The sequence below is a fragment of the Ranitomeya variabilis genome, chromosome 2 (assembly GCF_051348905.1).
Source record: "Ranitomeya variabilis isolate aRanVar5 chromosome 2, aRanVar5.hap1, whole genome shotgun sequence".
NCBI lineage: Eukaryota > Metazoa > Chordata > Amphibia > Anura > Dendrobatidae > Ranitomeya > Ranitomeya variabilis.
The window spans coordinates 780,748,278-780,761,701 of NC_135233.1; the positions used below are offsets into that span (position 1 = coordinate 780,748,278).

The window sequence follows — 13,424 nt, forward strand, 5'->3', positions numbered from 1 at the left end:
GGCAGGTGGTGAAGAGACAGATGGCTGCTCTCCAGTGCTCTGTGTCTGAGAGGATGTGGCACTAATGGAAGTTGATGCATTAGCTGCCATCCATCCCACAACGGCTTCAATTTGGTCTTCACGCAGCAGCGGTGTACGGCGCTCGGCGACAAAGCTGCGCATGAACGACTGTTCCCTCGTGAAAGTGGGTGCTGATGAGTCACCGGTGCCCGCAGCGGGCACAGAATCCCCACGTCCCCTCCCTGCTCCGCGCCCACGCCCACGTGCCTTACTCACTGCCTTCTTCATCGTGGTTGACTGATAAAGAAAAGCAGAAAAGTACTAACGGCTTTGTGTGCTTATTCCTGAAAAACTCCTCCTAACAGGTATAAGAAACACTAATTAGCTAAAGTGTGGACTAGACTTTAATATGAGTTAATGTGGCCTACACAAATGTAAAGTGGTGTAACTGGTGTGTTTGGTGAACTTTATTATTTATTTCTTTTTTGGGGGCTGAACTGACAACGGATAGAGCTGCAGTCACACGGAGACCGTGCAGACAGACGTTAACGGCGCTGTAAGGCCCAAAAACCCTCCTCTACTTTATCCTATGTAGTGTTTTTCCACAAATTAGCTGGAGACGGGTGGAAAGACACTAATAGGATTTTTTTAAATTAATTAGCAGCAGACTACAGTACTTGAAAAAAAATTAAAATTGATTTGGCGGTATGACGCAGTTAACAACCCTGAGCTGGAGACAACCAAGCTACGGCTGCTCACAGACTACAGGGCGAGCTGCAGTCACACGGAGACCGTGCAGACAGCCGTAAACGGCGCTGCAAGGCCCAAAAACCCTCCTCTACTTTATCCTATGTAGTGTTTTTCCACAAATTAGCTGGAGACGGGTGGAAAGACACTAATAGGATTTTTTTAAATTAATTAGCAGCAGACTACAGTACTTGAAAAAAAATTAAAATTGATTTGGCGGTATGACGCAGTGAACAACCCTGAGCTGGAGACAACCAGGCTATAGCTGCTCACAGACTACAGGGCGAGCTGCAGTCACACGGAGACCGTGCAGACAGCCGTAAACGGCGCTGCAAGGCCCAAAAACCCTCCTCTACTTTATCCTATGTAGTGTTTTTCCACAAATTAGCTGGAGACGGGTGGAAAGACACTAATAGGATTTTTTTAAATTAATTAACAGCAGACTACAGTACTTGAAAAAAAATTAAAATTGATTTGGCGGTATGACGCAGTGAACAACCCTGAGCTGGAGACAACCAAGCTACGGCTGCTCACAGACTACAGGGCGAGCTGCAGTCACACGGAGACCGTGCAGACAGCCGTAAACGGCGCTGCAAGGCCCAAAAACCCTCCTCTACTTTATCCTATGTAGTGTTTTTCCACAAATTAGATGGAGACGGGTGGAAAGACACTAATAGGAATTATTTGAAAAAATGTGCAGCAGCCTGCACTACTTCAAAAAAAAAAAAAAAAAAGGACAGTATGAGGCAATGAACCACCCTCCCTGAACTGAATACAACCAGCTATGGATGGCCTATGTGGCTGCACTCAGACTAGAGAGTGGGCTGCACTCACACACACACACACAGAGAGACCTTGCAGATCGCTGTGAAAACAGCGCTACAAGGCAAAAGCAAGGTGAATAGTAGGTGAACACAGCGGTTGCTAAATTAGCCTTTGGAAAGCACAAAGAAGCAAATCGCTATCTCTAAACTGTCCCTCAGTCAGCAAACAGCGTCCTGTCACTAACTGAATTCACAGCAGAGTGATCGCAAAATGGCGCCAGCGACTTTTAAACTGCATCATGACATCATTTCAGCAGCCAATCACAGCCTTGCCAGTACTTTCATGCCCTCCATGCTAAACAGGATGTGCCCACACTTGGAATCTTTCTCATTGGCTGAATTTCTGAATTTTGAATCATGGAACTTCCGATTCCGGTATCCGATACGCGCCAAGTATCGGAATCCCGGTATCGGAATTCCGATACCGCTAGTATCGGCCGATACCCGATACTTGCGGTATCGGAATGCTCAACACTAGTGGTATATACTAAAACTAAAAGGGTGTACAGAAAAATATATAAGGTATCCCTACGGGCTAGGAATCAGTCCTAAAGATAAGACTACCTAGATGCGGAGGTTGGCACCCTTAAAGAAAACGAGAAATGGCGCCCCCGCTCGTACGATGACTTTCCCTGGTCTCCTGGCTACTCCCTATAAGGGATAGAATGTGAAACAGAATGCCAGATGGCTGTAGATAACTTGTACAGATAGATATGTGTAGTATCCCTTAAACAGCGTCACAGGCCCTCCCTTCCAATGTGCTGTGAGGCCCAAGAATAGAATTAATTATATACACACACATCCACCATTTGAAATGGAGGGCAACAAAAGGACAAGCCAGAAAAAAAAGAAAAAACCAGGGGAAAAAATACCAACGCTGAGGACACCATCTAGATACAACCTGATTATAACTGACCAACAATAAAAAACATGCAAAGGTACATATGCCACATAATTGCTCAGATGGTACCACACACAGCTGGAACAGATACTTTGCAGACCCTCATAGTGCACAATAGAAGTTCATGTATAAGTACAAAATGAGATAATACTCATCTGCTATAGACCGCAAATAGTCCAGATGTGATAGCTCAGATTGATGATTTAATGGTGAGGGATATCTCACCACTCCTCTCGACGCGTTTCCCCCATGTGTTTGGGTTCATCAGGAGAGATTTAGATAAACATATGGCAGTGTAGATAGTAAGGAAAAAGGGCTGCGATAGTTACCTGAACGTACCTCCCATATATACACGCTCCTTCACACGCACTTCCTGTTTAACGAAGTGCTATGTAGTTACCAAGATGGAGCAGACACATACCTCGAAGAGCACAATGTTGAATTACACTGGCCGCCATATTTATGGAGCGCAAAACTGCCCCCATACTGTGACCAGTGTGCTGGCATGCTCTAGCGGCGCGCCAAGCGATAGCTAAGGACGGCGCATGCGCTAATTCTAAAAGGCTAGTGACGGCAACGGTAACTGGAGCGCACGTACAGCCGAACAGTCCCACAGGGGGGAGGAGCGCAGCAGGATGACCAATTATAACGCTAACCTGACCACATAGCCAGACTAGCGCCGTGAACAGTCACCCAAAACTGGTACGCACGCATATGTGATAATGAAGGTGGCAGAATGTGCCAAAATCACCAAAACTGGGCAAGAACACACATTGCCACCAGTAATAAACGGTGGATAGCATAATATGATACATACACTAAATTATATAATGCTGACACATTTAAAATAAGAGCATTAGCTCATAATAGCACCAACCCCTATGAGACAAGCATGGAGGAAATATAACCCGCACAAAATGTGTATAGGTAGACAAAGAGTGATGAAAAAACTATAAATAGATAATAGAACATGCCAGGCAATAGCCCGGGCTAAGGAGGTCTGGCCAGTGATAATGGGAAACTGACCTACAAAAAACAACAATAATTTTGCTGTTCATTCAGACCATCCGGTACAAGGGTCCACAGCCTGAAGATCCATTGACATTCTTTTTGTAAAAGTAATTTGTCCAAATTACCACCTCGTGGGTTACGTCGCACCACTTCAAGGACGCAGAAGGAGATAGATCTAGTATCATTAGAATGGGTCAATCTGACATGCTTGGCCAGTGGCGTATCACGTTGATGTTTTATATCGCCGAGATGCTCGCCAACGCGTCTCCGTAATTCTCTCTTGGTTTTGCCAATATAATTAAGAGGGCACAGGCATGTAGCCATGTATACCACTCCTTCAGACTTACAATTGGCAAAGTCCCTCATACAATAGATCCTGGCCGACATGGTACTCTTAAAGGTTTTTTCTTTTCTCACCCACGGACAGAATTTACAGTCACCACATTTGAAGGTGCCACAGGGCTTCCGATCTAGCCATGTGCCTGGTGGTTTAGGTCTGTCATAGAAACTATGAACCAATCTATCTTTTAACGATCTGCCCTTCTTGTATGTGATTTTTGGGGTGAGTGGGACAAAATCCTTAAGATCGGGGTCAGCTCTCAGAATCCCCCAGTGTTTTTTTAAAATACTCTGTACCACATTAGACTTATTGTCAAACATGCCAATGATCCTTGGGACCTCAGAGACATCAGTTTTAGGTGATGGATGAAGTAAATCACGACGGGCACAACCAGCCGCATATCTCCATGCCCCATCCAGCACTCTACCCGGGTACCCCCTCTGGCTGAACCTACGTTTAAGGTCATAGGCCTGTGTAGTAAATTCTTGGTTGTCGGAACAATTTCTCCTAATACGCAGAAATTGACCTTTAGGGATACCCTTACGCAGGGATCCTGGATGGAAACTATCCCATCTGAGGAGACCATTGGTGGACGTGGGTTTTCTGAAGGTTCTGGTGGAAATCCCACCCCTATGATTTTTCTGAATATTAAGGTCAAGAAAATTGATAGACTCCTCATGTATTTCTGAAGTGAATCTCATATTGATTTCATTATCATTGATACATAAGATGAACCGATTAAATTCATCCACAGTGCCTGTCCATAAAATGAACACATCGTCGATGAATCTCGACCAAAATAAAATCTTCGGGAACCACCAGGCCTCATCCACAAAAATAATGGTCTCCTCCCACCAGCCCAGGAAGAGGTTAGCATACGATGGGGCACAGGGGCTCCCCATCGCCGTCCCCCTGAGCTGGTGGTAGGTCCTCCCATAAAACAGGAAGTAGTTGTGGTTCAAGATGTATGTCATAAGTTCAACAACCAACTTGTTATGCGGGGTACACTGATTAGCACGGGTATTAAGAAAAAATTCCATCCCCCTGATGCCTGCCTCATGTGGAATATTGCTATATAGTGCTTCCACATCAATGGACGCAAGATAAGTGTCCGTCCCAATGTCCATGTCCTCAAGTTTAGTAAGTAAATCCATAGTATCCCTCAAATATGAGGGTAATGAGGTCACAAATGAACGTAAAATACGATCAACATAGATCCCCACATTTTGACCCAAAGAGTCAACACCGGACACAATGGGGCGCCCTCTGAGTGGAGCAATCCCCTTATGTATTTTGGGAAGACAATAAAAGGCAGGCACCAGGGGAAGAGATGGGGAAAGAAAATCAAATTCATCCTTAGTAAGCAACCCACAGTCTAGACCCTTGGCCAGGATATCCGTGAGAATGTCAGTGTAGAGCAAGGTAGGATCCCTATTGAGGATTTCATATGTTTTTCTGTCATCCAATATCAACTGGCACATAGTCATATATTGGTCATGATTCATCAGGACCATGTTACCCCCCTTATCGGAGGGCTTGATGACAATCTCTTTATTGTTTTCTAATTCAATTAAGGCCAGTGTCTCAGATTCAGTGAGATTGGATGGTGGATCCCACCTAATATCTTTGGGGTTAATCCTCAACAATTCCTCCTCTACCACTTTAAGAAAAATGTCTACAGAGTCCAACCCACCAGCCGGGGGCGCTCTAGTACTCTTCCGTTTAAGTGACGTAAAGGGGCCCAAGCCAACATTATGTTCATTCTCACTAAGCAGGTCAGTCAAGATATTAACAGTCTCAAGGTCTTCAACTGGAATGCCCATAGTCTCACATCTTTCCCTATCTTTCTGAAGATGAAACTTATGCCACTTAAGTTTACGTGCAAAAAGATTAACGTCCTTGACCCAACCAAATGCATCATATCTAGTTGTGGGTACGAAATTAAGGCCCTTAATTAATATATTGTATTCATCGTATGACAATTTATAGTTGCTCAAATTAACAATTTGTCCTGACCCCACAGGATTTAGGTCATTCTGTTTCTTAATGGGTATCCCAGTGGGGTCCTTTGCTCCAAAAAAGAGGAGGCAGATGAGGAGGGTAAAAGAGATGGGGGTATAGGTACTGTTGTCCCTGATGGTATTCCACCTGTTATAGTGGTTAAGGTGTTCACATGAGACCCTGTCTGTAACCGCATATCCCCTGTTGGTCCCATAGGGGCATCCAGATGCGTATTGTAATTCTGCCATCTGCGTCTTTGTCCTCTACCTCGTGTTCTCCCCCTCTGTCTCCACCTCCCTCTAGAGTTGGACCGCTCCCTATCAGAGTTATCCGTTTCTGATGATGAAATGTCAATACGATGTTCTCGTTGAGAGTTCAAAAAATTATACGCCCTATTCTCTTTAAATTCCGTAAAATCTCTCGTAAATTGAAAATGTTTCCTATCCTTAATATTTGTCTGGAATTTCTCAATGGAGGTTTGCAACAGAGATTCCCTCCTTGTAAATTCGGGATCGGATTTAAATACCAGCGTTTTGTCTATAAGTTCTCCCAACACCTTTCTTGTACGTTCAAAATTAATTTTTTCCTCTTCAATTAAAATTGTCATGAACCTACATGAAGATGCTATAGATTCCTTTTCCCAAGCTTGCATAAGCTGAGGGTTAACCAGTCTTGGTGAAGGGGAGAGATTAATTCTTAGACCACTAGGTACAATATTATTTTTCAAATAATTCTCAAGGGCCTTTATTTCCCAGAATGATTTAATATTATTTTTATAACCCACAAATAGTTCATTGAACAAATTCTTAATGGATAACGAGCTGCTATTCCTTGACGGACCACAGTCTGTGGAAAAAGCTAGATTTGCATCCTCCACCCATTGGTCAGTATTAATGGGCCCAGATAAAAAGCCAGCCATATATATACCAAAAACAGAAAAAAAGCTCGCAAGTTAGCAAACACAAAGTATCATAAGAACACTGGAGTGATGGTTATTGGAAATGGGCCTCTATACACCTATGAAGATATTGCATTACAAACCAGACGTTTGCAGCTAGAATAGTCATTTACCACATTAACAATGTATAGGGTGTATTTGTGAATCATTTAATGTTAGCTTCATTGGAAGAAACTGTGCTTTTCATTCAAAAATAAGGAAATTTCTAAGTGATCCTAAGCTTTTGAACGGTAGTGTAACTGTGGCCAACAGCACTTTTATGCAATCCTAAAAAGACGGACACCGCCGGATCACAGGCCAGACTGCTTCCACAGTGCCTCCATCTGCCTCATTATAGGTAATCTTCCACCAGAGGTTCCGTCTGAATCACTTATTTCAGAGATTTACACGGAAACCCTGATGCAAGCCCAGAGCCCAGGATAAATGTGCGCCGAGCCTTACTGTGATCTTTGGGAAGCAGAATGAAAAAAATCAACAGCAGGTGATGAATTGGTTTTTATTTTTTTTATGCCATTCCTCGTGCGGAATAAGTGATTACACAACTTTATTCTTCGGGTCGGTGCGATTATAGCGATACCAGATTTATATCAGGATTTTACATTTGGCTGGTGTCACACACTAAAAGACGCTTTTTATTGCAAAAAATAGTTTTTGTATCACCATATTTTGAGAGCTATAATTTTTCCATATTTGGGCCCACAGAGTCATCTGAGGACTTGTTTTTTGCAGGACGCGTTGACGTTCTTATTGGTACCATGTTCGGGCATATGACATTGTTTGATCGCTTTCTGTTCCAATTTTTGGAAGGCAGAAAGTAAAAAAAAACAAAAAACAATTAACGATTTTTCTTTTTTGGGGGGGCAGGGGCGCTGTTATGGTGTTCCGTTTGTGGTAAAATTGATAAGGTAGTTTCATTCTTCGGGTCAGCACGATTACAGCAATACCTCATTTATATTGTTTTTTAATGTTTTGGCGCTTTTACACAATAAAAAGTATTTTATAGACAAAATAATTATTTTTGCATCTCTTTATTCTGAGAGCTGTAACTTGTTTTTATTTTTTTCACTGATGATGCTGTATGGCAGCTTGTTTTATTGCCGGACAAGATGACTTTTTCAGTGGTACCATGTTTATTTATATCCGTCTTTTTGATTGCGTTTTATTCCACCTTTTGTTCAGCGGTATGATGATAAAGCATTGTTTTTTGCATTGTTTTTTTATTTTTTAATGAAGTTTCATAAAGTGGTTAACTAATGGGACAGTTTTATAGGTTGAGTAGTTGCGGATGCAGCAATACCAAATATGTGTTCTTTTATTGTTTATATGTTTTTTTTCATTCAAACATTTATTTATAGATGCAATATCTTATGATTTTTTTTATTTTTTTGTTTTAAATATTACTAGAATTCTTTAAAAAAAAAAAAGTTTTTTTTAAACTTTTTTACTTAGTCCCACTATGGGACAATCATTTTTTGCAGGCTGATCGTTTCTACAGCATGGGGAAAAATGGGGTCACTTGAGGTGGGGCTCTGTATATGGAGTCCTCAAACTATTCTAGGAAAATCTGTTCTCCAAAAGTCAAATAGCACTCCGTCCCTCCCAAGCTCCGTCGTGTGGGCAAACAGTACTGTACATATGGGATACTGTCACATTCAGAGGAAATTGTAAAACAAATTTTTGGACCATTTTTAACTATTACCTCTTGTAAAAATAGAAATTCTTGGGTTAAAACAATATTTTAGTGGAAAAAAATGTATTTTTTTTTTCTCCATCGCTCAATAGTATATTATTTTGTGAATCACCTGTGATGTCAATTTGCTCATCGCACCCCTACATGAAATAATTGATGGGTGTAGGTTGTAAAGTGGGGTCAATTACGGACATTTCTATTGTTCTTCCTCTGCCAATGTGACATGGCAATCACAAACTATTCCTGCAAAAGCTGCACTCCAATACCGCGCTTCTTTCTTTTGATTTGTTATCTAGAGAAAAAAAACGTGTTATCATGCTAGATTTTCTGTGAATGTAGTAAATATGATAAAACTAAGGCCTCTTTCACACTTCAGTTGTTTGGCGTCAGTCACCTCCGACATCGTGACGGATCGACGGATCCGTCAAAATTGTTGGGAAAACGGTTCCGACGGATCCGTTTTTTTGACGGATCAGTTATACTGATCCGTCACAAAAACGGAACCGTCACGACCGTTTTCCCATCCGTTGGATCCGTTTTTTGACTGATCCGTTTTTTAGAAGGGGAGGATCTCAATGTGATTGGCTACTGGAAACTACTGGAAAACTATATATACTGTGTATTTACATCACATCTTTGAAAGGGTTTATTAGAGAAAGTGGCAGCGATGGAGCAAGTACTGGCAAACATAGCGAAGATATGTGCGGATTTTACTTTTGAGGCAAATCAGTTGGCAGTCATCGTTCGGGACAAGGAGGAGGAAAGACTGCGCATCCTGCGGCAGCGGCGGAAGAGAAGGCTGTGGATCCATCCCATCACAGCCCAACGCATGACCCGTGGTGTTTATTCAACACTTTACCTTGAACTGAGGGAAAACCCTCAGAAGTTCTTCAACTATGTGAGGATGAAGGCTGAAAATTTTGAAATTTTATTGGGCCATGTGGAAGATTCTATACGGAGACGAGACACCCAGTTTCTCCATATCACCAGCGGAGCGTCTCATGGTGACTATTCGGTAAGTTATTTTTTTTTTTAATTATTCTCATTCATCAGACTTATAACTGTAATGATGTTTTTTGAAGTTTTTATTAATTATTGTCTTTTCGTTTTGTTAACAGATTCCTTGCAACTGGAGAGTCGTTCTCATCGCTACATTTTCAATTTAGGCTTGGGATATCCACCATTTCCGGGATCATCAGAGATACCTGCCGGGCACTGTGGGAGTGCCTACAAGCGGAATACATTCCAGAGCCATCACAGGAGAGGTGGCTGGAGATTGCCCAAAATTTTCTACAAATATGCCAGTTCCCAAATTGTGTCGGCGCAGTTGATGGGAAACATATAAGGATCGTCAAACCTTCTGGCTCTGGATCAGAATTCTACAATTATAAGAAATATTTTTCAATTGTTTTGATGGCCATAGCCGACGCACACTGTAAGTTCATCGCTGTGGATATCGGTGCGTATGGACGCGCAAATGACTCACAGATTTTTAAAAGTTCACCAATGGGGCGTCGGTTGTATGGAGAGACATTTGATTTTCCGCCCCCTAGACCTCTCCCTGGAACCACCGGTCCACCTTTACCATTTGTTTGCGTTGGTGATGACGCTTTCCAGCTTTCCCCACATTTGCTTAAACCCTTTGGAAGTAGTGGACTGACCCAGAGGAAGAAAATTTTCAATTACCGTTTAACCAGAGCACGCAGAGTAGTGGAATGTGCTTTTGGCATCCTAACTGCCAAATGGAGAGTGCTACTGACTGCCATTAAACTGCAGACTGAAACTGTCGATGATGTGGTGAAGGCCTGCGTGGTACTTCACAATTTTGTTTTATCAAAAGAACATGTTTCCCTGGAGGATAATGTTTCAGAAAGCACCTTGCCGGACTACCACAACACAACTTTTCGCAGTCCTGTAGCAGTCTCCAGAATGCGGGACAATTTTGCAGACTATTTCATGTCTCCTGCAGGATCAGTTGACTGGCAGTATCAAATGGTTTAAAAAAAATGTTTTTCAAACTTGTAAAAATACCATTTTTTTGTTTGGTTAACCTTGCTGTATTTTGTATGTTTTGTACCAGTACCCTTTAAACATTTTGTAATGTTTACTATTACCATAACCTTGGTGGTTTTAATACAGTTTAAAAAAAAAAAAAAAACGACAATAAAATTGTTTTTAAACCACAAAAAGTTTTATTTATTTACATACAGTTTTTAAAGGTTCTCATAATTTGGGGTGGAGATAGTAGCGGAGGGGCTGACAGGGCAGGCCACGTCGATAGGGGGGGACAGGACATCACGGGGAGGAACAGAAGTGGAATGGCTGGTGAAAACATGAGGTTGGGAAGGGAGTTGAGGTACAGATGTGGTCTGTGGGAGGTATGGTGAAGGTGTTGGTGGGGGTGGGAACGGTGAAGTTAAAGGGGAAGAATGGAAAGGGGAAGGTAGGAACTGGGAAATACTGAGGGGGGAAGAAAGGTATGGCGAAGGAGTAGGATGGACGGGAGGAGGATGGACGGGAGAAGGATGGACGGGAGGAGGACGGACGGGAGGATAGACGGCGACTTGAGAGGGGAAAGGTGTTGAAACATGAAGGGTGGGTGGAGGGGCTTGGGACATCGCCTGCGCTAGAGCAGTGTGGCAGCCTTGCATCACATGCATCTGCAGGTCAGGAGTTAGATTCTCCATGTGCCTGAGGACTGACTGAAAAAAGCAGTGTCTTGGTGACTGGTTTGCATCTGACTGCAGCCTATCCAGACGACTGCCGAGTTCCAATATGCATTTGTGAAGCATATTGTACCCAGCAGACGTTTGCTCACCCAAAAGCTCGATGGCATTCTGGAAGGCTGCATTCAAATGCAAAAATTCAGGCGCATAGCTCCTTTCCTGACCTCTCTGGCGCTGCCGTCCTGACCCCAAAGGTGGTCTAGATGTTGCGGCAGTGTCAGAGGGGTGGGGTAAAGGGAACTCCATCTCATCACCTGCAGCTTCAAGTGACGAAGTCCACCCTGCTGCTCCAGCGCTGGTGGATGGGGCCGAGGGATCACACAAAAGGGAAGGTGCAGACACAGAAGGGTCGACGTGGTCCCCGGTGGCGGACCCCTGAGGGATCGCTCCAGAGGGGTGCAACTCTGATGCAGGCTCCCGAGTGCTGCTGACAGTACTGTTAAAGAAGAAACAAACAAAAAAATTAGTATCTTGATATTACAATTGCCCTTGCTGCCAAAAAAAAATTAGAAGGTTACACATTTTAACAGTTTGACTGAAAACTTGTGGTGTTGAATATTTACCTTCTGCTCAGCAGCGTCGACCGGAGGAACGACAGGGCTCTGGAATGCTTATACCTGCTCCTGCGTCCTCTAGATCCACTCGGGGCCTGCATCTCCTTATTGAACTCCCTCTTAAAGCGATCCCTCAGTGACCGCCACCGCACGATTACCCTGTTACCTGGAAAGAGAAATCAAAAAAAGGTTACTATACAACACATTAAATCATGCTAACACACGTTAATGAACTGTGAATACTTACGTGCTAGATCCTGGGCCCCAGCATTGAGTTCCTCCCAGTTATCAATGACAGCATTGCAGACTTCCTCCCATAGCCGTCGGGTGACGTACTGGTCAGCATGGCGGCGGTCCGACATCTTCCATAGCGGCTCCCGACTTTGGACCGCTTGGATGAGGGTGTCCACGTCTATGCCCTCGTCCTCTTCCTCATCCTGTTCGGGAGCACGCTGTGAAGCCTTTTAACAAAAAAAAAAAAAGAATAAAAAGGGAAAGATTATAACACATGAATTTTACAGTTTGCTAAACACCAAACCAAAAAAGGAACTTACTCTTCGGTGACTGCCGCGCCTAGCATTCCGACGGCTATGGTAGGTGCTCTGAGGAACTCTACGTCGAGCCCCGGATTGTGAAGACTAATAAAAATAAATAAGAAATAAATTATGTGCTTGGATGGAAGCATATGTACTGTGTGTGTGCTGTGCTGAATGTTTGTGTTGAGTGTAGTGTGTTTTATGTGAGGATCTGTATCTGCAAAACTTACACTATGCGCTCCCGCTCCTCTCATTTCTCCACCCTGCCTGTCTCCTTCATGAAGCTGCTCCTCTGCTGCTGCTGCTGCTGCTGCTCCTCCTCCATCTTCTTCCTGTGAAAACAGAATAAATACATATAGGGTTCAAAAACATTACCAGAGATGTACCAAAAAAAATTTAGGAATAAAAAAAAAAAAAAACCTCAGGTGGCTGACGATGTGAGGGGGGGCTCTCAGATGAAGACATTCTGCCTGAGTCTGTCTTGGTCCCTAGAATCTGCAAGTATAAAGAGAGTTCTAAGCTACTATACAAAAGGATAGACGCAGCTTTTCGGGACTTTATACTTACATGTTTTCAAAACTTTGGGGGGTCTGCCTGCGTCGTCTTGGTCCCTAGAATCTGCAAGTATAAAGACAGTTCTAAGCTACTATAAAGTGGCGTAACTACAAAGTTATGGGCCCCAGTGCGAACTTCCAAATGGGGCCCCCCCGCCAAAATATTTTCCACCCAAATCCACATCCTGCCCCATCCATCTCCACATTCTGCCCATCCGACTCCACATTCTGCCCATCCGACTCCGCATTCTGCCCATCCATCTCCACATTCTGCCCCTCTCTCCACATCTCACCAGAACAGCAGGAACCAGAAATCTGCTGCTGGTTGATACCAGATAAACACGAGCTGCACACAACCAGGAATGAGCTGCTGAGAGCTGAAGGACCTGATGTGACCTCATTGTCATGTGATCAGGAGGCGGAGCTGATAAATGCTGAAAGCCCTATGATAGTGATGACGTCACCACAGGATCTTCAGCTCTTTCTTTCAGAGACAGTTTCAACCTTATAAAAAAAATTCCCTCATTCAAAGTTAAAATACCAATACCCAAAAGATAATAATTATTTTTACCCTAGTTATAA

General features: G+C 43.3%; 2 protein-coding genes across 5 annotated transcripts in view; one reads left to right on the top strand and one right to left on the bottom strand.

Moving 5' to 3' along the window:
• The window catches only part of CEP162 (centrosomal protein 162), a 280,487-nt gene that overhangs the window by 164,958 nt on the left and 102,105 nt on the right, over positions 1-13,424 (top strand). The gene's annotated exons all lie outside the window — the stretch shown is intronic.
• LOC143807832 (uncharacterized) lies at positions 10,642-12,579 on the bottom strand. The gene is made up of 5 exons (XM_077289790.1): positions 12,519-12,579; positions 12,307-12,390; positions 12,000-12,213; positions 11,762-11,918; positions 10,642-11,634 (listed from the first exon to the last, which is right to left on the bottom strand). The coding sequence occupies exons 1-5, from the start codon at positions 12,540-12,542 to the stop codon at positions 10,686-10,688; spliced, it is 1,428 nt and encodes a 475-aa protein (XP_077145905.1). The 5' UTR covers positions 12,543-12,579; the 3' UTR covers positions 10,642-10,685.

Bases quoted from the DNA above. Each gene is read 5' to 3' on its own strand.
- LOC143807832 (XM_077289790.1), bottom strand. From the start codon at position 12,542: ATGAGAGGAGCGGGAGCGCATAGT. The intron at 12,391-12,518 runs GTAAGTTTTGCA...TATTTTTATTAG, and splicing joins GAGGAGCGGGAGCGCATAGT to TCTTCACAATCCGGGGCTCG. The intron at 11,635-11,761 runs GTAAATATTCAA...CTTCTTTAACAG, and splicing joins TCGACGCTGCTGAGCAGAAG to TACTGTCAGCAGCACTCGGG.